Raw genomic sequence first — 26969 nt, 5'->3', positions numbered from 1 at the left:
AAGTCTGTCATCTGCCTTAAAATATCCTTTAAGTGTTCTCTAATTGTACCTGGCTAGATCACTGAGCAAGCTTTACTGTAATTTATTTTTCACGACAAAACAAAAAAAGAAGAGGCACATTTAAAAACAGCTGTAATTAAATTCCTAAAAAACAATAAGGCCATCTCATCTCATAAAAACACTGTAAAACAATGAGAACACAGCTGAATTGGATAACAGAAAGTAAACATAAACAAAACTCAACAAGTAAGAAATTGGTGTGACAAAATGCATAAGCACCATAGCAGATATAGCATACAATGTAATTTCTCAAAATGGTCAAAACTGAACCTCTGAATTACTGAGCAGGCCTGAACAGAGAAGGCATCAACTAGGAATTCAACAATATAAGCCTACATGAGATAGAGGTGAACAATACGGGAAGTTTTTGATTTTCTTCATCAACAAAACTGAGAACATAAGAGTTCAGTTTACATCACTTTGCAAACTGAGTGCTTCTTTAGGTCCTTTTTTAGCAAACATCAGCACACTGGATTTTTCTATTTTGGTTAAGGAGACAGATAGTAAAACATGCAAGCTAAAGAGGGAATGGAATATTTATGACTTTTTGAGGAAAATGAGATTAATTTCCTGGGATTAAAACACAAGTCATGAATTTATGTATTTAAGGAACTGGTACCATTCACTGAAAAGCATAAAGTACCTCAGAAAATGCTGGACGTCGTCTTTTTTAATACCCTGAACTGGTTTTATTCCTTTTTCATAGTTAATCCTGACAGTTTTGTGTTGAGTTTTTTACTGAAGTTCAAGCTGGACACACTTTGATATGGAGATGGTTATGATTATGAGGCCTGATGTATGGACGTCAATAAAGACGGCAGTCTGCGAAACCTAATCTGAACATTAGTTTTATGTGATCTAAATCTCACATGAAAACCTAAAAAAAAGCTATAACTCATTTTACAGTGTTTACTTTTGACGTACTTAGGCCTTTCTTTGCAGAGGGGGTCCCAGCAATCAGTGATTTACTTCCATCATGTTTACATGTCCTGTTTCCTGATCTGATAATGTTAATGCACTATATGCTGCATAAACCTTTTGGGAAGGTTGTCTACAAAACTGAAGAACCGTAAGTTGGTTTGGAGGATGTTGGAAATTCAGTTCAGTGGGTCAAGCAAGAAAATAACAGGCCTTTAAGAAGAATCATCAAAACAATCTCTATCTATCTATCTATCTATCTATCTATCTATCTATCTATCTATCTATCTATCTATCTATCTATCTATCTATCATCATGTTTCAATATTTTTCCTTTTTATTTAAGGCTGGGGAGTAATGGATTATATGTAATGGCATTACAAATAATACTAACTGCAGTTTATTGTATGTGGTATTATGTAAAAAATGAGAAATCAAATTACTGCTAGTTTTTAAATTATAGGTGATTGATAATAGGGTTATTAAGAAACATGTCTGAGGGGAAAAATACTTCTATTTTAAATTCAGAGATACTATATTTTGGTTTGATAATAACAAAATCAATTTATCTTTGCAATACATCCTTTACATAACTCTATATTGTATGGATTTTAAAGTAATCAAAATCCAAAGTAATTCAAAAGTAACTAAAAGCTGAATGACTTTATGATTTATGAGTATTACAGTGGATTGTTACTGATTACAATATTAAGTGAGAAATTAGTGATTATATCCACTCACACTCATTAGATCAGTGTAAAATTTGACAGCTTGCTACAAGAGAACAAAATTAAAAACTCACAAAACATAGGCCTTGAAATTAAAATACACTTTTTTAAACAATGTAGTTTACACGTTGTCACAAGCTGTTCATTTAAATGGGACTGAAGCTGTAAATAGTATTCTCCATTATTGTCCAAAAATGAATAAATGAGCAAACAAGCCAACAAACAAATACCAGCTATCAACTGTAAAGGCATTTTATTTCATTCATCAAGTAAACAACAAGACAGAGTTTGAAGTACAATTTGTTGCTAGAATTACAACAAAGCTTATTCAAGACCTTTTTTTAACAACAATGTCTTATCACACTTATAGGCCTTACAACAATGTCTCTCATTAGGGCTACAGTCCGCTCACCAAAAATCTGATGAAGCGCGAAGGACAACCAAATACAGTAACTACAGATCGATACATTCACAGTACATTTACACAGAAATCTACACACCTATGTACTTTTTTCTTCCCTCACTCTGTCCATTTTTCATTTGACTTCTAATACACATGTCTTTTAGGCACTGTAGTATAATCTTTTTTCTATAAAGCAGAGTAATCTTTGGCTGTAGAGAGAATAAAGGCAAGTACTGCGCTGTCTTGTCTTGGAAACACCCCACATTTAATATAAAGTGCAGCAGCTGTCTCAAGGTTGTTGGAAACAAATCCCAATTCAACCCTGTCTGAGGCTCATTAACTTGCACTGTACCATACATGGTAGACGTACAGATATAGCACAACTACATCTGCACACTGCATGCTACGGAATTGAATGCAGCGCAGTGCATCCACACAGATCAGTGAAAAGCTGCAGAAATCGCACAAGGACCATTACTTCCAGTCGTTAGCCAGATGCTACAGTATGAATGCATTAACTCAGTCATTCTCAACAAGTGTGATGAGACACACTGGTATAGCTGGGAGCGAGCTCAACTGTGCCTCCAGATTTTGCTCAAGTGTTAAGAAAATCAATGTCAGACAAAAAAATTACATCTTGATTAAATTCAATTAACTTAGCTTTGTCTTTGTGCTTGCTGGCCCCTTGTTTGAAATGACACTGTAACAATTGCATTGATTAAGTTTTACGCTATAACTGCCACTTTAACTTTAGTCCACAATCTCCTCAAGCACATTTTGCAGGCTACTCTTGCCATGGATGTCCTTCAGGTGACGCCTCAGGCCTGGCTTGTGCGCAAAGTGCACAGCACAATAATTACACTTATGGGGCTTATCCCCTGTGTGCAGGTTGAGGTGGTCTTGCAGCGTGGCCTTCTGGGAAAATGTCTTGTGGCACAGAGGGCAACGGAAGGGCTTGACCCCGGTGTGGACGCGTATGTGCCGGGTCAGGTTACTCTTCTGGGAGAAGCTCTTCCCACAGACCAAGCAGAGGTACTGCCTGTGCTCCTTCAGGTGGCCCACATAACTCTCCAGGTGCTGGAAGACCCGGTCGCACCTCCTGCACAGGTACGGCCTCTGAACCAACAGGCCGTCTGCATCGCCTGCCAGCTCCGCTCCAGCAAAGTCACTCCGAGACAGATGCGCCCTTGTGAGGCAAACCAGATGGGACTCCATCGACTCTCCGCCTTCTTGCAGATGAGCTGCCAGCATGTACATTTCTTCCTCTTCCCTCGGCCCCTCCTCTTCTTGTTCCTCCCGGTCCTGGGAGCTGTCCACCAGCTCTGCTTGGGGAGCAGGACTTGCCCTGGTTGAAGAGGACTTGTGGTCTCGGAAGGGTGTGGGAGGACGCTGTTTTCGTCTGTGGGTGCCTGCGTGGTGGTAGAGGTGGAAGGATGGGCTGTTAGTGTGAACAGGATGGTCGTCTCCTCCTCCCTCTGACTCCAGGGTCTCCAGGCTGTGGGGTGTGTCCTCACATAACTCTACTTTAGGTTTTACCCCTTTCCCATCCTCTCTGACGCCCCTCAGTCCCTGACTATCCACCTTGGCTCCTTGGCTGACCCTCGACTTAGACTTAATTCCCGCCCCTCCATCCTCCGTACTTGCTTCCACCTGATCCCGGAAGCTGGTGCTAGGCTGGGGTACGTCCCTTTCCTCCTGATCTTGGAAGTTAGTGCTGGGCCAGCCGCTGTCCGGCTGCTGGGCTTCCCCTTCTTCTCTTTCACAATCTGCGTTTCTCTCCAATTTTAGATAAGCCAGGGTGGGACTGAGGTACTGGGAGACGGCCTGGGTGCACCGCTCCACCACCTGGCTCATCTGGAGCGCGCTGGCTGCGGTCAGGTAGCTCACCAATTCTCTCAGAGGGACCTGCACAGAAGAAATGGACATAATGGAGGTAAACCAGTGGTGTGTGGTAGCTGTAGGTGGTCGGTATACTGCTGGGGGGTGATGGGTACACTCTGACCCCCACCTTTCCATATTTTGACATACTTTACTGGCACCCAAAGAGGTAATTCTCTTTTTACAGCATGGTTGGGGTGAAGTGTCAGCCAGCTAAGTACGGTGCTCAGGGATACTTCAGTGGATATGGCCGAAAATTGGGATCTGTTTGCCAATCTGTTACCTCTTATATAAATGGTAAATAGGCTGATAGATTAATATACTGTACATATCCAGAAAGAGAAGTGTCTACTCTGCTGTAAACAACAGTAAAAACAAAGAAACAAACTATCTGTGAGACATTCATGCTACATTTTCAATAGAGATTTTTGTCACAAAAAGGGTTAAAAGTGTGTCATGAACATTTGGAGACATATCTTTTGCTGTTTGCCAAACTGAAACACCAAATGATTGTATATTTGGACATGAGATGTCTCAGAGATGGGTGACACGTCATATAATTTGTTTGGCAGAACCCCCAGAAACAGACCAAGAGAACAAACAACAAAGAACAAACAGCCAATGCTAACAATTATTTCACTGACAAGTAAACTTTCAAAAAGAATGTGTGAATTTTCAACGCATCTGTAGTTTGGGGCAACACATCTTGTGTTATTTGTCAACTTGTGCTGCCTTATCACGCTGCGTTGAACACACGATGGCTGTTGTCCCAAATTTCTCTGCATGTGTTGAGAAGAGACGATCCTTTTAAAGAGTCTAGGGAAGTAAAAGAGTGAATCCTACAGCACCTCCAGCAGCCCGGTGTAGCAGGAGAGCAGCAGCCTCCTGCCGACCTCCACGCTGGACACTACACCCACACTCAGCTCCGCTCGCCCTTCGTGAAGCAGGAACTGGTCACGCAGGAAGTCTGAGGACGCCGCCAGCACCACACGGTGGCCATGGAAGTGGAGAGGAGGGGGAGCAGTGGCGCCGCGTGGCCCCCCAAGGAGGAGGGTCACGTCACAAAAGCGCCGCTCCTCCCTCAGAGCATTCATTTTGCCGAGGATGGAGTCACCGTGGGCGGGGAAGCAAAACTGCAGGGTGTCAGAGGAGCTTGACATGATGGTCTGTCTCTGTTTTAGAGAATAGTTAGGATATAGTTTTGTTACAGTGTTACTACATGGGCTGACAGAAATGCTGTTATGCTGCATACAGTAGGCTGCATGCTATTCCACAGTTGTATACTTAGGTAGGGCATGCATATTACATACTACACGTGCACTTAGACACACATACACACACACTGTGGCTCAGGATGCATTGTGGGCCTGTTTCTGGCAGGTGTCCACATAGCAAGAGCTCCAGTTTTCACGAGTCTGGATCCCAAAGTATGACTGGAATTTTGTCCTGACGTGAAAAAGTTTAGGAACTGCCGGGATAATGAATTGCATTAGGTACACTGCCAATTTAGTAGCCCACACCTACTGATACACAGCCAAATCACGATTCTCCCATCATATCATCATCATCAGATGGTTGAAGGTGAAGCGAAATCTAGGCATCTCAATTATGCAAACAGAATAAAAGAGTACACAAATGGACTATTTGATAACTAGATAACTAGATAATTATAACTAGATAATTCAACCCCACCTTTTACTGCAGGCTCATCCTCTGAGATGATGGACCTAACGGGTAAGCAGCGCACGAGCCCCGAGCTTTCCTTGGCTGAAGAGAACAATTATAAAAGACAGACAGGATACTATATTTATTCGCCTGATGTCCGACGCCGTTTTATTTACAGTAAACAAAAAAACAAAAACCTACTCATCTGTCGAAGGATGACATGCATCGGTCAACGAGAAGCGACGGTCACTCAAACGTGAGAGCCATGGCCAAAGACCGGCTTCCTGCTTCTGAGGCATACTTAGGCACTGCATGTTGCGCGCAGGAGCACATGAATTAATTAACCCCTTCAATGCCTTTATTGTACAAGGCATCAGGGAGTCCTGTTGGAGGGGACGTTAAACGAGACAACGTTATATTCACATGTTATTCACTCAAACGACATGCATGCGGATTCGTTGGTAATGACAGGCTGTACAACAAAGTAGGACAAAAAAAAAGGTGCAACGCCAAAAACAAACCGCTTGGGGGTGGTCGTGCTTGTCTAATTCACTCAAAGAAAACTTACCACTTCAAACTATGCTCAGATTTTGGGTTATAGTTACAGCGACACGTTAATAAGTCGTATTGAAAATGGCAAAACTGTACATCCCTATTTTGTAAAGCAACAGTAGACTCCCAGTCGGGTTGTTTTGAGGAGAACCGCACTGACCGAGGAGGCGTACACTTTATTTCAGCGTGGAGTAAACGTTCAGCTGGAATGGACGTATCCTGCCCCGCCCGCCTCAGACACAACGGCCACTGTGGTGGGGGGTCAACTGAGGTTGAATCAGGGGTAGTGGTGCTGGGTCGAGACAGTCACTTCTGCCAACCGAAACTAAAGTGTAATCTAAAACACAACTCAGTTAGCTTCCTCGGAGCTACAGAGTGGCAGGCCTGCAGCAGAAAATGAAGACACGAGACGAGACTCGCAGGCAGTGACTCACCGGACCGACTAAATGAAAGTTGGCGGCGGGGCAAACCATCAGCGACGCAAGACTACTTTGTTGACAGCCTAACGTAAGCTATTACGTTGGTGGCTTAGTTAGCTAACGTTAGTTATCCAGTCAGGTTTAATGTGTCGTGGACTACAAAGGCTAATCTCTGTTGAGTTTGGAATTTAAAATACCCGACTACAGCACTTCAGCAGACGACAGGCTGACAAGTAAGTACACTTAACGTTACTTGTTTTAAAACACACTATAGTGTGTTTTGACGGTTGTTAGCTGTCATTTGTGTCTCCTGAGTGCCGAAAACTAACACCAGCATCAACGTTAGCTATATAGCGCTTGGCTTAGCAAGTTAAGTTAAGTCATCTGATCTGTCATGTATGGTCGCCTTGTCGTTTGAATGCTCCACCAAGCCATTTCTTTTCGGCTGTATCGGACTGTTACCGTTATTCCTGTGGTATAGATGACACTCTCGGTGTGAATGTGTGAACATGAGCCACTCTCTCCAAAGACAGGAACCAGAGAACCGTGAGTGGAGTCTGTCATGTTGTAAAACCTGAAGATGCTCCATAGACAACAAGTGGGATATTATTTATTCAACTCGCGGGATCGTTGTGGATAGAAAGTCTGCTGCTGCTCCATAACGCTATTTAATTGTGGAAACAGGTCACTTCATTCTCTTTGGAGCAGTCCAATTCATTTCTGGTTCAAGCTTTAATGCTGGAGAGCTGCTGTTGTTCACAATATGGATTAAACAGTCCTAGACAATAGGAATAATGTCGCTAAGGGTTAGTATCTCATTAAAACTAACTCAACAGCTATTATTACAGCAAGACGGTTCGATTACTAGGCTACTGTAGACTTGTATAACCTGTTTTAGGGCTAGTCATGCTCTAAATGGTCTACTACAGTGTAATTGTTCTTTTAAGTTTAAAAAAAACAGTACATAACATCCTGATTTTAGTGTGACGTTTTCCATGTAGACTGTGCCCACCCCATTAATCATCAAAGTACTTTTGTTGTCTTCCGTATTATAATATTTACTGGAACAACATAACCTGTGACACAGATGTGTCTTTAATGGGGAAAGTAATTTTGCATGATTGGAGATGATGCTAACATTCTGTGAGTCACTGTACGAAGGAGCTTCTCCTCTCAGTTGTTTTGTCTAAAAGGGAACACACAGCAACAGCTAGGTCAAAATAATGCTCAGTCAGCCTACTCTAATCTCATGTGAGGTTTTACCGTAGATAAGACTTGAACAATGTAATCAATATGAAACATCTCATACCATGGTGTGGTTTGGGGTCAAATGAATTGTTTGTTTCCTGAGGCATTCCATCATGGTTGACTGAAAAACCTCGCCAACACATTTTACATCTTGCAATTTTTATAATTTGATCATAGGGCTGGGCGATATGGACCAAAAATCATATCTCTGTATTTTTAGGCTGAATGGCGATACACAATATATATCTCGGTTTTTTTTCTATGAAGTGGGCTAAATGTTCAGTTGTAAGTAGGGCTGGGCGATATGGACAAAATCAAATATCACAACATTTTTGACCAAACACCTCGATATCGATATTGCGACAATATTGTAGGGATGACAATTGGTGCTTTCACAAAATATTTACACAATGAGATTTTTGATAAATAATCATCAGTAATGTGGATATAATGACTAAGTGGGTAAAGGCAAATAATAGAACAGCTAGAACAGTCTGGTAAGTTCAGAAAATTACATCACTTTACTGTAATGCAGCCTTTAAAACCAGGAAAAGACAACACTTATGCCATATCACGATATTACGATATCTAATACGATATCTAGTCTCATATCACAATATCAATATAATATCGATATATTGCCCAGCCCTATTTGACCATCTGCCCAAGTTCTTCCATTTGGGCAATACTTTGACAGTCATTTATGTTTTTTACTAGCAAGAGGACTATTTGAGGAGGATGCTATCTTCAAAAATCTTCCTCTTTTCCATAATATTGATTTGTTTTTTTTTTTATAGTTTTTAGCTGTGACCACTGTGCCACTGTCCTTCTAACATAGCAATAGCCAATGCAAACACCCACACCTGCACTGCACTGTGCCACAGGGAGAGGAAAAGCCTGTCTGTTCCCCATCTGTCTTTCATCATATTGATCTGTATTCTATTCTGTAGTTTCTGCTAGTGGAACTCAAAGACAACATGAAGTGAAAACTGACTTTTTGTGCTCAAACAAATCTAAAATAATGAATTCTTCCAGTGAACATTCAATGAACTTACTCAGCCTGCACATGAGGGCATAACATTTTGATTGACATCTCTTAGTGCTTGAGGTTCTCACGGGGTGTGCATGTTCCAAGTGTGTTAACTAGATTTGTCTAGAGGGTCCTTTTATGGGACATTGTTCTAACTAACAAGGCTATATGTCATGTCTCTTGTTATACTGCATTTTATCTATTTTTCAGCATTGTAATGCTGAAAAAGAGCAAACCATCCTGGATAAAAAAAAAGGTTAAAATGAACTCCTGGAACACAAATAGACAGATGGGTATTCCCATTCAGAATAACATTTGTGAAAGGCAGTTTAGCTGATACATTTAAGTCTATAGAATATTTAAGAAAATGTGAGCGTTATAGTGGTAGATTACTGTTTCCACATTGACAATGTACAGAACAAATCAGGACACTGTTTACAACGGAACTGAAACATACAGTCAATAATGATACGTGCCTATGCTCCTGGAAGTGACACTGAAAGAATGCATCGAGTACAACTCGACTGACTTATCACTGAATCATCATCATCGAACAAGGAACAAGCACCTTTTCGCAAATTTAATGTAGAAATTCTGGGAAGTGTAAACATATTGCTGAAATGGCTACTTTGTTGCATCACTATATGGGAAGTGGGTGAGCAGTATTGCTAAGGGCAATATGAACTTTAGACACAACTCTCTTATTATACTGTTTGTTCAGTGACTAAAGATTACAGCCAATAGTTAGAGCAACTTTTTAGATATTCTTCTGCCAGCTTGTTATTGTCATCTTGTCTCAAACTTAAGAGGAAGGGGGATTTTCATAATGGGTTCCTTTTTAGAGATTCACATATGCCATAGGGAATGATCAATGTTGGGTTCATCAGTCAACTGAAACACTGATAAATGATGACTACTGTTATCAAGAAAAAGCACTGTATGCAAAACAAAGCCTAGAAGAGTACACATTAGTCACATGAAACCTGCCCAGAAGTATGTAGCTAGTCGTGGTATTACACTACGATTCAAACAACACCAAACGACACATGAAATTTCCACTCAGTCCATCCTCAATGGATTTCCTCAGGAGTATCATACAGTATTACTGAAGGTGCCCTTGATTAGCCAGCCAATGCATAGGTTAAGATGAGGATGGGCCTCAGTGGCTAAGACCTTGTCTCTATAAATGACAAAACATGCTATCAGTAAGCATTGGGAACAAGAACCTCGGTGATTTCACGCGTGTAGGTAGATGTGTCTGGTATTCAATGCTAGCCAGATTGTGTAGAGCTTATGTTAACCCCCTGCTCAAAACAATAGGCGCTCCACCAATGAACTTCACAAATAGCAGCTTTTCACCTTTTTCATGTGAGGAGACATTTTTCTTCCCACTGGAAAAGTTTCATATTGCACCACAGTGCATGTCATTAAAGTATCGATTGTGGGACAGCTTGCCAATCTGAGTACTTGTGAGCAGATGTAAGTGTGTGCAACACATGTAGGCCTAAGTGTTTCCTAAATCCTGACACTGCTGACCCATATACTGTTCCTTTGATTGTTTATTTGTGAAGCAGACATATATGACATTTAGGCTCTGAACTAGGGAGTTATCAGTTGTATCAAAGTTGAATATGTGGTAACTGGACATAGTCTACTCTACACTGTTGTAATCGCACTATCTAGCCCGGTCTTTCCATGTTAATTGAATTTGCTTTGCAGTAAGATGAGGAAAATGCCATTCCCTGACATGGCGAGAGGGGAACAGTGACAGACAGTACTTTACTACTTTGTACTTTGTGGTGTTGTGACCTGAATTCAAAATGGATTAAACTGAGATTTTTTGTCAACAGTCTACACAAACTACCCCATCATGACAAGTGAAAACATGTTTTTTTCCTATCTTCTTGGGCACTTCTGGATTTGTCAGAGTTGGATGGGGAGCACCTGTAAGCAGCTATCTTCAATTTATTCCACAGATTTTCAGTGTGATACAAGTCTGGACTTTGGCTTGGCCAGATAAGGATCTTAATTCTTGTGCTTAAGTCGTTCCAGTACTGGTTTGGCTGTATGCTTAAGGCCATCATTTTTCTGTTGAAGCATAAATCATCTCAAGCAGGTTTTTCTGGGGAATTTGGCTCCATTCATTGTTCCTCTGTTCTTACAAGTCTCCCAGTCCCTGCAGCTGAAATAATAATAATAATAATAATAATAAACTTTATTTGTATAGCACCTTTCATACAAGAAATGCAGCTCAAAGTGCTTTACAACAAGAAATTACATGCATGAAAATAGATATAGAATGAGCATAACATAAGATGGAAATAAAACCACTGAATAATAATACAAATAAAGTTAAGAAATAAAGTACATAGAATGCATAAAATCAAGTAAAATACAACATTTTAAAAGAAGTGCAGCAGTGCATAAGTGTGAAGCAAGTGCAAAAAAAAAAAGAGTTTCAGGCCTGTATCAGGAAAGTCATAGCTAGTTAAAGGCTAAAGTGAAGTGATACGTTTTTAGCTTTCTTTTAAAAAATTTAGCGATTTGGCTTCCCTGATATCTATAGGTAGTGTGTTCCATAGCTTTGGGGCATAATTGACAAAGGCTGCATCCCCGATTTTCTTTCGGCTGTTGCTGGGAACCTCAATAAACCAGCCCCACTACAGCATGCTTTACAGTAGGGATGTGTTGCATGGGTGATGAGCTGCGCCCGGTTTCTGACAGAGAAAGTCTGTTGTATTATGGCTGAAGATTTCAAATTTCATTGCATCAGACCACAAAATGTTGCCTCATGCTCAGAAATCTTGCCTTGAGGCTTTCAGCCTTTCACTGCCTTTTTTTTTGGCAAAATCCTGCTGTCACTATGGATCAAGCTGTGTCCGTCTGTCTATCAAACATGATATGTCCGGTGATATGTAGAGCAGGTGCATTTCCTCTTGTGGCCCTTTTTGGCTGGGTGCTCTGCTATCACTAAAACATCAAGAGAACCACGGGGAACATGGGATAGCGGCACTCCAAAAATCCAGAACACAGCAAGACTCAGTCTCAGTTTACCATTTAAAAAAATTTTTTTTGCCGTCATCAGGCTAACGCGTTTCGCATAGAGCCTTCATCAGAGCACCAAGCATTGGTGTTCCCGATGAATCTCTGGTGATATCTCAGACACATTGCATTGTAGCACTTTGTTCCAGCATTTAAGAAAATACACTGATTGGCCTAATGGGGGCGCTATAATTAAAGGTCAAAATTGTTAACTCCAATGTGATATCTCAGACACCACTGGTCTGATTTTAAACTTTGAAAGGCCCTTAGTCCAATTGACATAAAACTTGCTACGCAAATCCACCTATTCTTACAATTACACCGATTGGCCTAAATTGGCTGCTATGATTGAAGGTCAAATTTATTTATGCAAAATATGGTATCTAGACACCACTAGTCGATTTTAACAAAACCTGTAAAAAATTACCCTGATTGGCCTATAGGGACACTATAATTAATGGTCAAAATTTCCAATTTTGAAAGGTCATAACTGCATCAGTCATTTGTAAATCCATTACTAAGTTTGTGTGTTAAGTTCTTACTAAGTGTTACTAGGCCTAAGTGTTAAAACTCAAATGTACAGAAAGTTAATAAATTCTTAGTAATTTGTAAATCAGTTACTTAGGAAACACAACTGCGTAAATAAAAAAGCAATCAACAATGTAAACAAGGAAGTCACTGCAGGAGACCACAGGAGCATAAACAAAACTTACCTTGTCCCTTCACTATTAAAGGTATGTTTTGTTTATGAATTCGGAATAATTTGATAAGCATTATGGGGTTCAGAGTGAGAGAATTAGCACGTCAAATTACACAATCTCACGTTCATCATTGGGGTTAATGTATATACTGTCATTGGGGTTAATTCTTAAACCAGGAATACGATAGAGGAGGTCTGTAATCATCTATCTGCTCAGACTATTGAGGAATAAATCTGTCCTCGCTGTGGTTATTGGAGTATGCTGAACAGACAGAAAAAGATAGCGCAATGCCGCTTATACAGTGGAATGAACAAGTCCATGGGAAGATACTGATAAGAGAGTGAGCTTTCTCTAATTAGAAGCTGTGTGAGATGGTACTGGCAGTTACAGAATGTTGTTATCAAAATCAAAATATAGAGTGGATAGTGGAAAATTTCTGGATGGACAGTGGACATGGAAAACTGCTGAGTACAGACTATAAGCTAAAGCAATAGTAATGCATTTTTTTTTTTTAACAGGTTTGTCTCAACAGTGCCTGAAATGGTACCGGGCCTTGATGTCCACATCATCATGAAGTAGGCCTAGATGTAGTTCCACTTTCTAGTATTTGTTGTAGGTGCTCTAAGTGGGCCCTATGTTTTTGTTGTTGTTGTTTGTTTGTTTTAGACAGCTAAGTTAGCAGTATTTTGTTTGTTGGTTACCGTTGGTCAGCTATGCAATAGTTGGATCCAAGGTTGGGTTTTGTTACCTGGTGCTTGGTTCCTTCACTATCCTTTTCCCCCAACAAATTATATAAAAAGGTTTGATAAGATTTTGATACTGGATTCAGATTCTATAAAATGCTTTCGAACCTCAACCCTAGTTAGCCTACATGTGGTAGTAGATGGTATATAAATATTTTGTAACAACTAAGTTCTACATTAGAGATAGTTTGTGTGGTGCAACCCGTTTTAAATTAGTATTGTGTGAGTCTAAATTTAGGAAACATTTACATTATAACGAGGCTAAGTTTGAACTTACAAACTGCTGGTGCAGCCTTCTTCTGGTCTGACTTTGATTAAACTTGGAGGGATGTTGCATCTTGTTACTGATTGGCCCAAGTAGTGCCTGCATCATTCATGTGGGATGACATGTTTTCTTGGTTTCAGGATTTGCTTTATTCTGGTCACTCTGCCATACAGCCCAGGTTTGTGAGGTGTTGCACTGACTGTTATCCCTCTGGCAAGATCTCCCATCAAGGCCAAGGAACTCTGTAGGTCTTTCAGAGTGACCCTTGGGCTCTTGGTCTCCTCCCTGACCAAGGTTGTTCTTGTCCGGTTGCTCGTTTGGTCAGACATGCTCTGTCATCTGCATAGATATCTATGTTTCATTCTAAATTATTTCAGGTGGTTATTCAGGTGGACTTTAATCAAGTTGTAGAGACATCTCAAGGACATTCAAAGGAATTTTGCTGCCCCTTAACTCAGTTTGGTGTGTCACTGCACAGGGTTTAAATACTTATTAAAACCTACTAAAAATGTAAAGTATTAAAAGTTCAGCTGTTCATCTTTAATACATTTATTAAAAAAAAGTGTAAATATAAAAATCCACTTTGACATGGATTATTGAGTGTAGATCCATGATAAAAACTACTGATTTATTCCCTTTGGAAATCAGGATTTAATACCACAAAATACAGAAAAAGTCAAAGGGTCTGAATGCTTTCAGATACTTTTGCACCTGACAGGCAGGCAGTCAAGATGTCCATCTAGTAGATGAATTGTACTAGGGTCCTCCCCAGCTTGCTGAAAAAACATTAGGCAAGATTTTGCAGCGATGGAGAACCTTGCTGCAGGAAGGCTTGGTAGAGCTCTGGCAGACGGTCGTCAATGTAGGCATTTTTAGATGCAATCCACTTGTAGGAGATGGTGGCCCTTTGCTGTTAATTGTTTTACGATCATACTTCATGAATCATATTTAAATGTTTTTTTTAATTTACAGAGAAAGTAGCAGAAAGGCGGGAGACAATATCTATTAAATTCATTAATTAAATTAATTTCATCATCCTGTATTTCATGAATATATGTATATTTTTGGTGGCATCTGTGATGTAGAATGAAGCATTGAAACATCATTAAAAAGGATCATTAAAATGCAACATCATAACTTTTGGAGTGGGAGGATTAAAGCTACACCAATCTTCTAATCCATCTTGAATCGCCCCCCACTTTCCCCTCAATATTTGATCTTTAATCAACTGTTAACACTCATTTATGTCAAACAATGGTGCCAGAAAATGTTAATGGCCCAGCTAAATGTTATTGGTTACAGGAATTGGCCACTTCAACAATGTTGGTTGGAGGAATAACAGCAGAGTCGAGCCTGTTAGTAAAAACACATTCCAAGTGTTTTACTAATCCCATATGCTGCATGCAGCTGGTAGGCCTAACTGTTTGTAGCCATTAGAATTGGGCTGTAACATTTTGAACAAAAAGATTTAACTTGTAAAATCAAAAGCAATTAGGCTATAACATCTGGGTAACATCCTGGACCAATGCAAACTAATATTTTGATGATGTCTAATAATTTATCACATTGACCACAAAATATTTTGTCAGTCATCAGTCATTGCTCCACTTGTACACAAATTTAGTCATAGGTTTGGGGGCAAATGATCATATTAGATGCAGGACTTTTCCCTATCATAGTGTTTAGTGAATTGATGCCCCTGGCTCAAGCCACCTGGAAACTGATTGTTGTTAAGGTTTTTTTTTTAAATAAACTACAATTAAAAAATTTTAAACCTGACAAATGCAAATTTTTTAACATTTAACTGAACTGAGCCTGTGTTTGAGTTTCTGCGTGGCATGGCACATATATTTCATCTTCTAGCATGAAGATAACTGGAGATGATATCCTTTTGTGTGATATCTTTGCATGATTTAAACCTTATTTGTCTTTGTCTTATTTTCAAACATTGTAAAATATTGCTAATTGCATTTTGTAAAAGCGCTATCCGTTGGCATATTTGTTTTACAAATTATATTCCTGTGGTCATTCGGCCTGCTGTTTTCAGAGTAAGGTAATCTAGTGACTCAGTGGGGAATACTCATAGAACATTTAGAAAAAATAATGAGAGTATTGTATGAAGTTTACTAAGGTCACATCACCTGATTTCTCTGTGTTGAAGATACAATTTTTTAGTTACTTCTCACTGCCATTGGAGCTGCCAACGTGGAAAGTTACCTGGTGCAGCTTTAAACAAATGACTATAAATGGTTAATAAACAGGTAGCGGCAGGCACAAACCGGTTGAAGGAACAAAACAGTCTGCCAGTGAGCCTGTCAGCCAGGTGGAAAAGTTGCCTTGGCACTTGTTTCACTACGCTGGCCAAGACTGTAGTCTCAAACATGTCTCTGAGCATCCACATTTTAGAATTTTTTTTTTCAAAGTGCCAAACTGATTTTGCAGACCATTGGCCTGTTTACCATTGTCTCTTTTTTTTTTTTTTGCCATTCTTACCTTTATTGACAAGTCAGAGATTGACAGGAAAGACAGGGCAGAGAGAGAGGTGATGACATGCAGCAAAGGGCATTTAGGACCTTTTTTTAATCGCTTTGGAACTTGATCCAAACTTTTAAAGCAGCCTACAGGGTCCATCTTGCCAGTTGCCGAGTATAAAAAGTACAAAAAGTTCTGAGTTAGGCAGGCGGAAAGATAGGGAAAGTTGGGTGACATTAGTAGCGTGCAGTAGAGTAGAGAGACCATAAAGGACAGAGTCTGGTTGAGCTGATAGCTCAGACCTCAGCTAGCATGCTGATAAAATACAACAAGGAACTGGTCTAACTCTGCCTGTCTCCTACATGATAAACATATGGGTGTACACACTCACACACATACACACACAAACACACACACAAAATGGTGGGAAAACAGTGTTTTCCTGTATTCTCAAGCATGTGCTCAGCTTCCCTTTGTAGTAGCACAGTGGTCTCCAACCATGTGCCATCGAGAGCCATGTGCAGTGTCCAAAACAAACATCTTGGCTCTCCTGCCAGGGGCTGGTAAACAAAAAAAAAAGCCTTTTACTTGCCAAGAATAATTTTGACCAGCCAAATGATTAATATTAGGGCTGAACAATTAGTCAAAATTTTATCGAAATCGCAATATGGCCTACTGCAATTTTCAAATCGCAGGAGGCGCAATATTTGTTAAAGGCGAAATGTGTGTCAAAATACCATTTTAAATTAAATATTGTCGTGCTGCAGAGTTGTCCTGGCCTACACATCATATCCTACACACTTAAGAAAACATCTTTGTTTGGTACAGATCCCAGCAAAAATCACACCATAATAATTTTAATACGTTTTTCAATGAAAATGAGAATAATGATGTAAAAATGATCATTCCCTCTAATATTGCAAATCATATCGCAATTGCAATATCAGTCAAAATAATTGCAATTAGATATTTTTTCAAAATCGTTCAGCCCTAATTAATATACATTTTTCTAGAAATACAGTTTGTGACCCCATCAGTTTTTAATGGCATTTCCTGTATAGAATTAGGTATTGTGTGAAACATTGGATCGAAATCTTTGTAGAGTTTTAATGTAACACATGCTCACTAACTTATATAATGGATCAAATTTGTAATTTATCATGAAGTGCAACAGAACTCAAATTACAAGAGAATGTTTTGAAGTAATCCTCAAGTAGCCTAATGTTAGGCTAGTTAACCACAAAAGTTTGTGTAGAGCCAGCGTGAAGTTTGTGTAGAGCCAGCGTAACAGGCAGCCAATGAGGAACTGTTTAATGCAAATCCTCATGGTCAGACACAGTGTACAGTGGTCAGCAGGGATCAAGTTTGGGAACATGGCAACAACCAAAGACTGGATATAACCGAGGCATTCAAATTTTATCACAAACAGTTACCAGCCATTGTGGCGGGCGACCCTTATTGATTTATTTGTCAAAAACAAAATTTTCACTGGCATTTGGCGCTTGGCTGGCGTTACTTGGCGCTTGGCTGGTCCTTGGCCATGTGTTTTCATTTCACCCATACACTACGCTGATTTCACTGATGAATTCCCCCTCTCTGGTTGAAGGGTTATCAGTGAAATCAGCTGCTGTATGGCTGTAATGAACCCGCATGGCTCTGGATGGCACATGCTGGAGACTTCTGTAGTAGAGCTTTGTTATCTTTGTGTTCACTTAACATAGGTGGTCACTTAAAAACATACACGCCTAGAGGTTTAAGCATAAATCCAGCGTTTCAAATTGGTCCTCAACCTCAGTATAAACCAACAAAGAGGGATTTTCTATTACTACTGGTTATGCTGTTGAAACAGGAACTGTGACTGCATCTTGCATTGGACCTAGAAATTATCTAGCTCTCTCACTATGATAAAAAATCCTAGAGGAGACACTGGATAGGGAGAATATCAGAGTGCAACAAAAGCAACAAAAAGCAACAGTTTAGAGAGTTATTGAGAATTATGAGGGCAAGGTCCACGGTTTTCACATGTAATCGAAATAGATCTGAGGAAATCAATCTGTTTTGCTGCTCGTTAGATTTTTGAATTAAGGAATGCCTGGGAGGTCTTCATTCCCTTCATTCTATTTAGATTTTCGAATTAAGGAATGCCTGTGAGGTCTTCATTCCCTTCATTCTATGTGAGTGTTGATAGTGAGAACACAAATATTTTGGTTTGGAATGCATCTCAGTGTATTACTTTATCAGTGTTTATCAGTCTTGTACAATGTTTTTACTTTATCAGTAGTGGGGGGGGGGGGACATTGACCAATCTGGTAAGAAAAAAAAGTTGAATTTGAAACTGTGCCACTGGAAGTTTGAGTAGAATTTGCAAATTTGCCATGCCTAAAGTTAACCCAACTTCCATACGTTTTGCACATGAAGTCCATGTAAAGGAGATTGGATGTGAAGGTGGGATTTGTCTTTTCCATGTTTTCAAAGGAGGGTTTGCCCTCCCAAGTATACTTCCCTTGGCTTGGTTTATCTATTTTTGGCTGGACCGCAACAGCGGGGCCAGCCCTACAAACGCGAATGTCTGTCACTGACTGAGTGACTGACTGACTGACTAAGTGATCAAGTTACACCATTGGTCGGCTGTGGCACGTGGCACATCATAGGATCACAGAGCCAGAAATTTAAGTTTAGTTGTCTCCGCCATCTTGTATCTCCGCTGAGATCGGGAGCCCGTTTCTCCCACACAGTAAGCAGGCTGACCAATATCATGTATGTAAGCTGAAGCTAAAGTAGAATCTATACAATTATATCATATCACCGTTTATTTCTATGCATATGCGCGAGCTCAGTCCACCTGACAGGCCTCTGTTCTGTCGGGGGAGAGAGAGACACAAACAAGCATGGAGGTTTCATCACGCCGAGGGCTTATTTCCGACCTTCCCGAAGTTTCCCGGGGCCACGGTTCCGGCCAGTGCTGATAGCTGGGCGCCGATTTGTTCCCGGTGATCCGGCCAAGACTTTGGCGGGGGTCCCGACGGTCCCATCGGGACCTGAAAACAGCGTTTTCGGCACCGATGGGTACTAGAACGCCTGGTGCTTGGATCGGGAGGATCAATGCGGGCTGTGGGCGCGGTGGAGACGACAGCGGTGGAGACGACAGCGGTGGAGAGAGGAGACGGGACGCGCTGGAACAGAGATCAGTATGGATGTATGGACTATTATTCTGTATTAGCAGTCTACAGCGGAGTTAGTTACACCATTGGTCGGCCGTGGCACATGGCACACTCATACACAGTCCAGCCATATACTAGGTTGTGACCTAGTCTTGTTTGTTATGCTTTGCAGTTTATCTCCCAGAGGTTTTTGTGTAGGCCTTGCTTTTGATGTTTGTGTTAATACTGTTGCGCTTCCTCTTTATGGTTTTTGACTGCTGTCCCTTGATAATACAGCCGTTGTGTGACTACCCAAGGTGTGATCAAGGGGAAGATGTTGTGTAGTGCTTTTTTCTGTTTTTGAGTTATTTTAGGTCATCGTTGTAGTCTAGGACCTAGCTTTGACATGAAATTCAACTCTCAGACCATAGCCTACACTTGATTGACTGTCATGCAGTAGATAACAAGACTATGAGAAATGATGTTCTCTGCTGTTTGATTTCTGCCACGTTAGAAAATACAGTTTCACCTTTTTATGCATGACTACTCAAAAACAGACTTAACACAGAAAATCTGTTTTTTTCTTTCTTATATACCTATGAGCCGTGTCAACCACCCATTTTATTCTAGCTTGAAAATCAGAGGGCTTAAATGTGTGGTTTGTGTCAGATTGAGAAAAGACGGATCACACTTTTTGCAACAACGCAAAAAAAATCTTGAAATATGGAAATGACATAACTTACCACATGCCTCCAATTAGGGCTGAACGATTTTGAAAAAATATCTAATTGCGATTATTTTGACTGATATTGCAATTGCGATATGATTTGCGATATTAGAGGGAATGATCATTTTTACATCATTATTCTCATTTTCATTGAAAAACGTATTAAAATGATTATGGTGTGATTTTTGTGGGGATCTGTACCAAACAAAGATGTTTTCTTAAGTCTGTAGAATATGATGTGTAGGCCAGGACATCTCTGCAGCACGACAATATTTAATTTAAAATGGTATTTTGACACACATTTCGCCTTTAACAGATATTGCACCTCCTGCAATTTGAAAATTGCAGTAGGCCGTATTGCGATTTCAATAAAATTTTGATTAATTGTTCAGCCCTACCTCCAACTCTGTTCTGCCTGTTCAGCAAGGCTGTAATCAAAGTCAGACTAGCAATAGTGTCACCAGACAAAAATGTTTCAATCTGTTTCAATATTTGTATTTTGAAGCAGCCAAAGTCTTAAATCCAACAATCTTTTTTCAATTGTTCCATTTCCTCTTCAAAGTCATAGGTTCAGCAGGGAAAAAACACATAAAATATAGGCAATATAAAAAAGCCAATATAAAAAATGAACAATAAGGACAGTAAAATTGTTCATTTAGATCCCCATTAGTTGTTACCAAGAAGGGTAACAACTTCTGTAAATGTCAGTTTTGGCCCTATATACTGTAAATATAGGCTAAGTATGGATAAACCTTTATAAGTGGAGTATATTAAGTTACAGTGATGTACATGGTCTGCAAATGTACATTCACATTAAGAAGTCTAGAAGGCCATATATATGTACGTAAAATGTCTTGGCTTGCAGACTAGTGCTATAAAAACTACAAAAACTATCAAATATATTCACTAAACAGATATAGCCTAGGTAGCATTTTTACAGAATGTGCCTTTCATATATGTACATTACCAGCCGTCCCATGTTACAGAGCTCCAAGACAGAGGTACCATATGTACAGAGAAATGGCAGTGTGCAAAAACACATGTGCATTATCATCTGTTCACAGTATCACCATATTATCAGAATGCAGAGTCTCATGTGCAGAGATGTGCAGAAATGTGTCCACATATTGTCCAGAGTCAAGGAATGCTGAGAGCAGTCCATTGCAGTGCAGTCGTGTGATTAGTTATCATATGTGCCAGGATAAGTAATCATAAACATAATTGATGATAAGATTATATTAACAACACTGATCCTTAAGTGCACCACCTGACTGAATAGCCTCATGTAGTATAGATGGGTGTGCAAGAGGATACTGTACAGTAGAACCTCAGTTATCTGATCCTCTGAGGTCTGAACCAGCCAACCCAATGGCTCTAATCTCCAAAAATGTACCAGTCTAAAAATATACACTCTTGATTGTGTGTAATTGTGAGAATTTGCTTGCGGGTAGATTCAAATAAAACTATTTAGGCTGAAGTGCAAACTAGACTGAGCAAACTGGTGAAATGTGCTGTTCATCTGCATTTTCCATATTTCACAATCAATTTAAAAAATTTTTTTGTACGTTTCAGTATAAAACATTTCATTCTTCATAACAGACTGCTGTAAGCAAAGCAGCCCCTGCTGTTTACTGTTATGCCAGCTCAGATACACACTGCCATGCGGACTGGAAATATCCCAGTACTTTCCTACCATTATCTTTATGTATAGCTGGCTGCCTACTACATCTAGTGCAGCAATAGAAATCACTAAGGGTAATCCCGTTTGGTCTTTGAGACTTGTTGGTTTGACCCAATTTTCAACTTCCTGAACAAATGAACTCCACATTTCACTGAGCTGGAGAGCTGAGAGCCTGCCTGATTTCTTCCATTCGTATGTGTGTTCTTCTTACACTTCTTTCACCATTATGACCAGAAACAATATTGATCCTGAACCATTGACAGCTCCGTGATTGCAAACATTTTACAGGCCTGAATTTAAATTGCAACTGAACCCATTTGCTGGATCCATGTACTGATAAGTGAACCATATAGCAATAGCCTTCAGACAAGTTGGGCTCTTCATACTGTCTCCATTTAAACATTTTGGCGACTGAGGAAAAAATATTTTTTATATTATGGTTTGTTTCTGACACTTTCCCCTAAGAGAATCCAAAATCAGGGTTTTCTCTGCTCATTCATAATCCTCCACATAATCCGTAGCCAAGTTGGCACACACCTTCTCCGAACCATTTCTGATTGACCACAAAGCCAGCACATTTTAGATTATTTGATCATCCCAAATTAAATAGTGGATAATGTGTCACCCTGCCTCAGGAAACAGACGTGTATCTAAAGGTGTATCTAGGTTGAGAAATTTGCTAGTCTGTTAGTCTGCCCCAGTTTATCGTCCATTTTATTTTGGATACCGACAATAGAATCAGATCATTATTTGATGGATGCTGGTAAAGATGAGAAAGCAAGTAAAGGAGACTTATGAATAAAAAAGGGAAGGATGGGATTTTTTCTCTCTTTGTGTTTTGTATATAGTCTATTTCTACAGCACCTTGGTCGACACTTGTTTTTTTATATATATATATATATATATATATATATATATATATATATATTAGCCAATATATATATTGGGACTTGATAACTGATCCCATATCACTTCTTGAGACCTGGGACAAACATGCCCCACAAATTAAAATTGTGCTCTTGTTTAAAATTAATACAATTCTAATGTTAAAACTCATCAGAGAGAATCATCTGAATGGCTTTTACACAAGTCCACCATTCATTTTATAATATTTAATCTTTTTCAGTGGCGGCCTTTGCTATGTTTCACCCGTTTCAACTGAAACAGTCCCCCTCCCAAAGGGCCCCGACTGACATGCAAGCATTGAATAATTCACCCACTTTTTATATATATATATGTATATATATTGTGGCGAGCTGTGGGTACTTCAATCAAAGATAACGCACCAGACACCGTTTCAAAGCTAACAGCCAGCTTTAATTGCAGTTAGAACCAGCAGTTCAATATTCACACCAAAATGGTAGGCGGGTCAGTTTCACAATTTCAAATTGGTTTAAAAATGTTAAAAACCTCAGCCAATCATCAGCCAATAGTGCTGATCTTTTAAAGCATTTATCTTTAAACTTCAAAGCATGCTTTTTGATATTTGAATATATCTTTTATCTTTCATATTTAATCAAGTTGAATAAGGTAAAGGTTTTAAAATGAATATATTTGGGATGGTATAACAACTGAGCAAAAGTCAACATTTGGCATTTAACTGCACATATGTGTGTAACTATGGAGCAGAACATTTTTGAGGCTCTGTATGAGTATGAGTGGACGTAACAGAAGTTAGGTAGGAAGTTAGCTTGATATTGGATATTCAGTCTATTTCATTCAGTAATTTTTCCACCTTCAGTAACTTGTAGAGCAAACAAGTAAAGTCATATTAATGAATATATTTGTGATTACTGGAAGAGGAAGAATACATTTTCTTCCATAATTGAGAAGATATTATTCCTATATGCAACCATAAGTTCATTGGGAAACAAGCTACTGAAATTTGGATGTATTCATACGGTAGAGAAATATTTTCACAAATATTGAAACCAGTGGTTGCAGCCAGAGGACCTGAGGTCAAGTCCCCATATTGGCAAGCATCTGCCCAGCTGAAGTGTCCTTGATCAAGACACTGAATCCCTACCAACTCCAGGGGGGCTGTTCTGTACCGTCCTGACCTCTGTGGAGGAAAGCAAACAAAAAGACAATTTCCCGTTGGAAATGAATCAAAAAGTCTCACTAGATACAATTTGATTTGGCCAGCTGTCTATGTTAAGTTGCAAAGCTACATTATGCAACTGTTTTGACATATAAATAACAATGAATAATATATTATACATTGTCAGTCTGTCTGTAACCCTTTGTGAACATGCCTAAATACCCCCTTTTGCCTGAAATTGGCTTTTCAAAGCTGTTTTGGGGTTTATGCTTTTTGCTGTAGGCAGCTGGGTTGTAAAAGAACAGTGAAGCTAAACAAGTGGCAGACAAGACCTGTTCAAAAACATAGATGAACATTGGCATTGCTTTTTTTTTTTTATTGCTGATTGCCTGCGTTCATTGTCTGCTTCTTCAACACCTGTTGTGGTCTTAAGAAAAGCTGTTACCTCAGCCTCAGGCTGGATGACTTTTCAAGGTAGACAACTCATCAACATGAGTGGCAACTGTTGGGGCATCAGTTTGAACAACTGAGGGGGAGTCGGTTTCATAGTGTCTGGAAACAAAAGTTCATTCAAAATTGATATTTTTAGAATGAGAGACTACCAAGAGAGTTTTTCACTTCTTTTTTTCTGTTCAGATGCATCACTGAGGCAATTTTATGACATTTAAATACATTTGAAAATGAAAGATGAATACATCCTGTAGTTAATTAGAGCCACTTACTTGACACCTCACTATCTGACAAAATGTGTTAGATATGGTAGAGTTTGGTATAGCCGGTTCTTGGAAAGGTACGCTGACTTAAATGTCTAACTGATTCACAGATACGAGATATGGCTTTTTAAGTGCTTCTCTGTCTTTCTCTCTCTCCTGACAGGTAGATGTTTGTCCTGAGCTGCACATGGCCTGTGTTACACTGATGGACATGGACTTACCCGCTTCCTGTCCCTCAGCACGTCACAATGGCCACCTCCCTCACCTTGACACCGCCCATGGACTTGACTCCAAACGGGAAATGGCTGCCACCTGTCTGACCGTGCGCCTTTACCACCTGGGGAGTGATGGAGTAAGGGTTAACGCTTCAGAAAGTGAGCTCACCTACCCACCCGGGGACTATGTGGTAGAGGAGCTGTGCGTCGATGCAGCCAAAGCATGTGGTGAGTCACGAGAGGTTTTTGGTTCTCAAGTGTACCCACACACACACACACACACATCCTCCACACATTTTAAAATAGGTAATAATAGGAAATATTCTGCAAGGCCAGAGGCATAAGTGTCAATCCAGTAAATCTATGAAAGCCTTGTAGTTTTGATCCTGTGTGTATGTTTGGGCTACTGGCTGGATTATGATTACCTTTGTGATTCTTGTCTGTGTGGCAGACTGCAGTCAACAGGCAGTGTATTTATAGACCACTCAATTGTAGACTAGATTTTAGTAGGCCGGGTAGGCTTATAGCAGTCTGGCGGATCACGGAAATCTGCCAAATAGCCTGCTAAAAGTTTTATGAGGAGTATTTAAGATTTACTGTAGTTACAACAACCTTTTGGAGCATACACAAGGCCAGTGGAGCTTATTCAGACACCCTGCGTGAGTAGTAATAATTCAGAAACTTAATATATTTCTTTTAAATTCACAAGCTTTTTATGTTATTGTAAATGTGGGGAAATGGTGCAGTTGGTAAATGTACGCATTTCTCAAGGTACATCTGGTAAATGTGTGGAAAATGGGTCAGAGTTAGCGCAACGCTGTCTCACCCTGCTGACCGCATGTCTGTATCATGATGATTGTGCATCGTGTGCGCTCTCCAACGCTACAGTCCAACACCTGAGGGATTTGTGTAAATCAGATTGTGATATCGACAGAAAAATATTTGTTGTAGTAGAGTCTTATTATTAACAGGTTTTGGCCTCATGGAGTTATTTTATGCCTGATCCTTTAAATCACATTTAAAGAATTTAATTGGGAGGCAAGCATGTTTTGTACATCGGCCTATTTTTATGCATGAATGGAAATGAGTTGTCTAGGCTTGTGCTTCCACTGTTTTACTAAAATATATAATGAAATGAAAAAAGAGCATCCTTCTGCTTTCTACATTGATAGAAATTATATTTAATGAAGTTAGGGCTGAACAATTAATCAAAATTTTATCGAAATCGCAATATGGCCTACTGCAATTTTCAAATCGCAGGAGGCGCAATATCTGTTAAAGGCGAAATGTGTGTCAAAATACCATTTTAAATTAAATATTGTCGTGCTGCAGAGATGTCCTGGCCTACACATCATATTCTACAGACTTAAGAAAACATCTTTGTTTGGTACAGATCCCCACAAAAATCACACCATAATCATTTTAATACGTTTTTCAATGAAAATGAGAATAATGATGTAAAAATGATCATTCCCTCTAATATCGCAAATCATCGCAATTGCAATATCAGTCAAAATAATCGCAATTAGATATTTTTTCAAAATCGTTCAGCCCTAAATTAAGTGTAAAATTACACGCGGTAACTGGCATGGTACATGACTTTTTATGTACCTACCAGGACATGTCTTACCACTGTTTCTCTCTAGATCCTAGGTAGGGCTCATGCAGTCGGTTTGCCTGAGGAAGACCTGTTCTGGTTGAAAGATGTTGTGTGCCTGTATTTTTGAGACCTTATTTTTGAGAAGTACCACGGCTTGTAAGCTGTTTCAGTTATTGTGTGTACTTACACTTCATTAAATATAATTTTCATTTCATTGCCAGGGTTTGCTAGTGTTTCTCATAAATATGACCATATTTCCCTTAAATCCTGTTGCTTCCTGATAGCCTTTCATTCGTTCCATCATCTGCCATTGCAAGAAAGCTTTAGCTGATGAAGCGCTGGAAGAATGGCGCTCTCTTCCTGTTTTGTGAGAAAAAAGCAATACAGCAGATTTGCTTATCTTTTCAGAGATCGTCTTGTTTATCATAATTATGATAATGTATCAAAATCAATGTGATAATGATTTATTGATGTTAAAATGCTACGTGTAGCACCTTTAATGGTCAGGAAGAATCCTTAGTGAGTGTGTGTTTTAGTTTTAGGTTATTTTCTTTATCTCTTTAGGTTTAATTGCTCCAGCTTTAATTCGTTGCAAGGATTTCCAGTCTATCTTTCATGTGGCTTGTTGAAGCCAGAGTCATAAGCTCGGTGTTAACTACCACGCTCAGCCTGTTTTTTCTCTCTTTCTCCCTCTCTCCAGCAACCTTATATCAGGATGTTGTTGACTG

The 26969-nt window shown here is 39.6% G+C and overlaps 2 protein-coding genes across 2 annotated transcripts in view; one reads left to right on the top strand and one right to left on the bottom strand.

The window, feature by feature from the left end:
• Positions 1–1959: 1959 nt before the first annotated feature.
• Positions 1960–5147, bottom strand: LOC139653547 (zinc finger and BTB domain-containing protein 26-like). Its single transcript, XM_071530413.1, has 2 exons — positions 4836–5147; positions 1960–4014 (listed from the first exon to the last, which is right to left on the bottom strand). Exons 1-2 carry the CDS (start codon positions 5145–5147, stop codon positions 2860–2862), a joined length of 1467 nt encoding a protein of 488 aa, XP_071386514.1. The 3' UTR covers positions 1960–2859.
• A 1339-nt stretch (positions 5148–6486) lies between these two features.
• The window catches only part of jak2a (Janus kinase 2a), a 49017-nt gene continuing 28534 nt past the window's right edge, over positions 6487–26969 (top strand). Inside the window, 2 exon segments of the mRNA XM_071530268.1 lie at positions 6487–6856; positions 24590–24869. Of these exon segments, the coding sequence (XP_071386369.1) occupies positions 24614–24869 (256 nt within the window). The 5' untranslated portion in view covers positions 6487–6856; positions 24590–24613.

Source organism: Centroberyx affinis, unplaced genomic scaffold, assembly GCF_046629955.1.
Source record: "Centroberyx affinis isolate AG114_WGS23_722 - 3 ecotype Tasmania unplaced genomic scaffold, CSIRO-AGI_Caff_v1 ptg000131l_1, whole genome shotgun sequence".
Taxonomy (NCBI): Eukaryota; Metazoa; Chordata; class Actinopteri; order Beryciformes; family Berycidae; genus Centroberyx; species Centroberyx affinis.
Note: the sequence above shows the minus strand (reverse complement) of the source record. Positions and strands in the feature narration are given on the sequence as shown.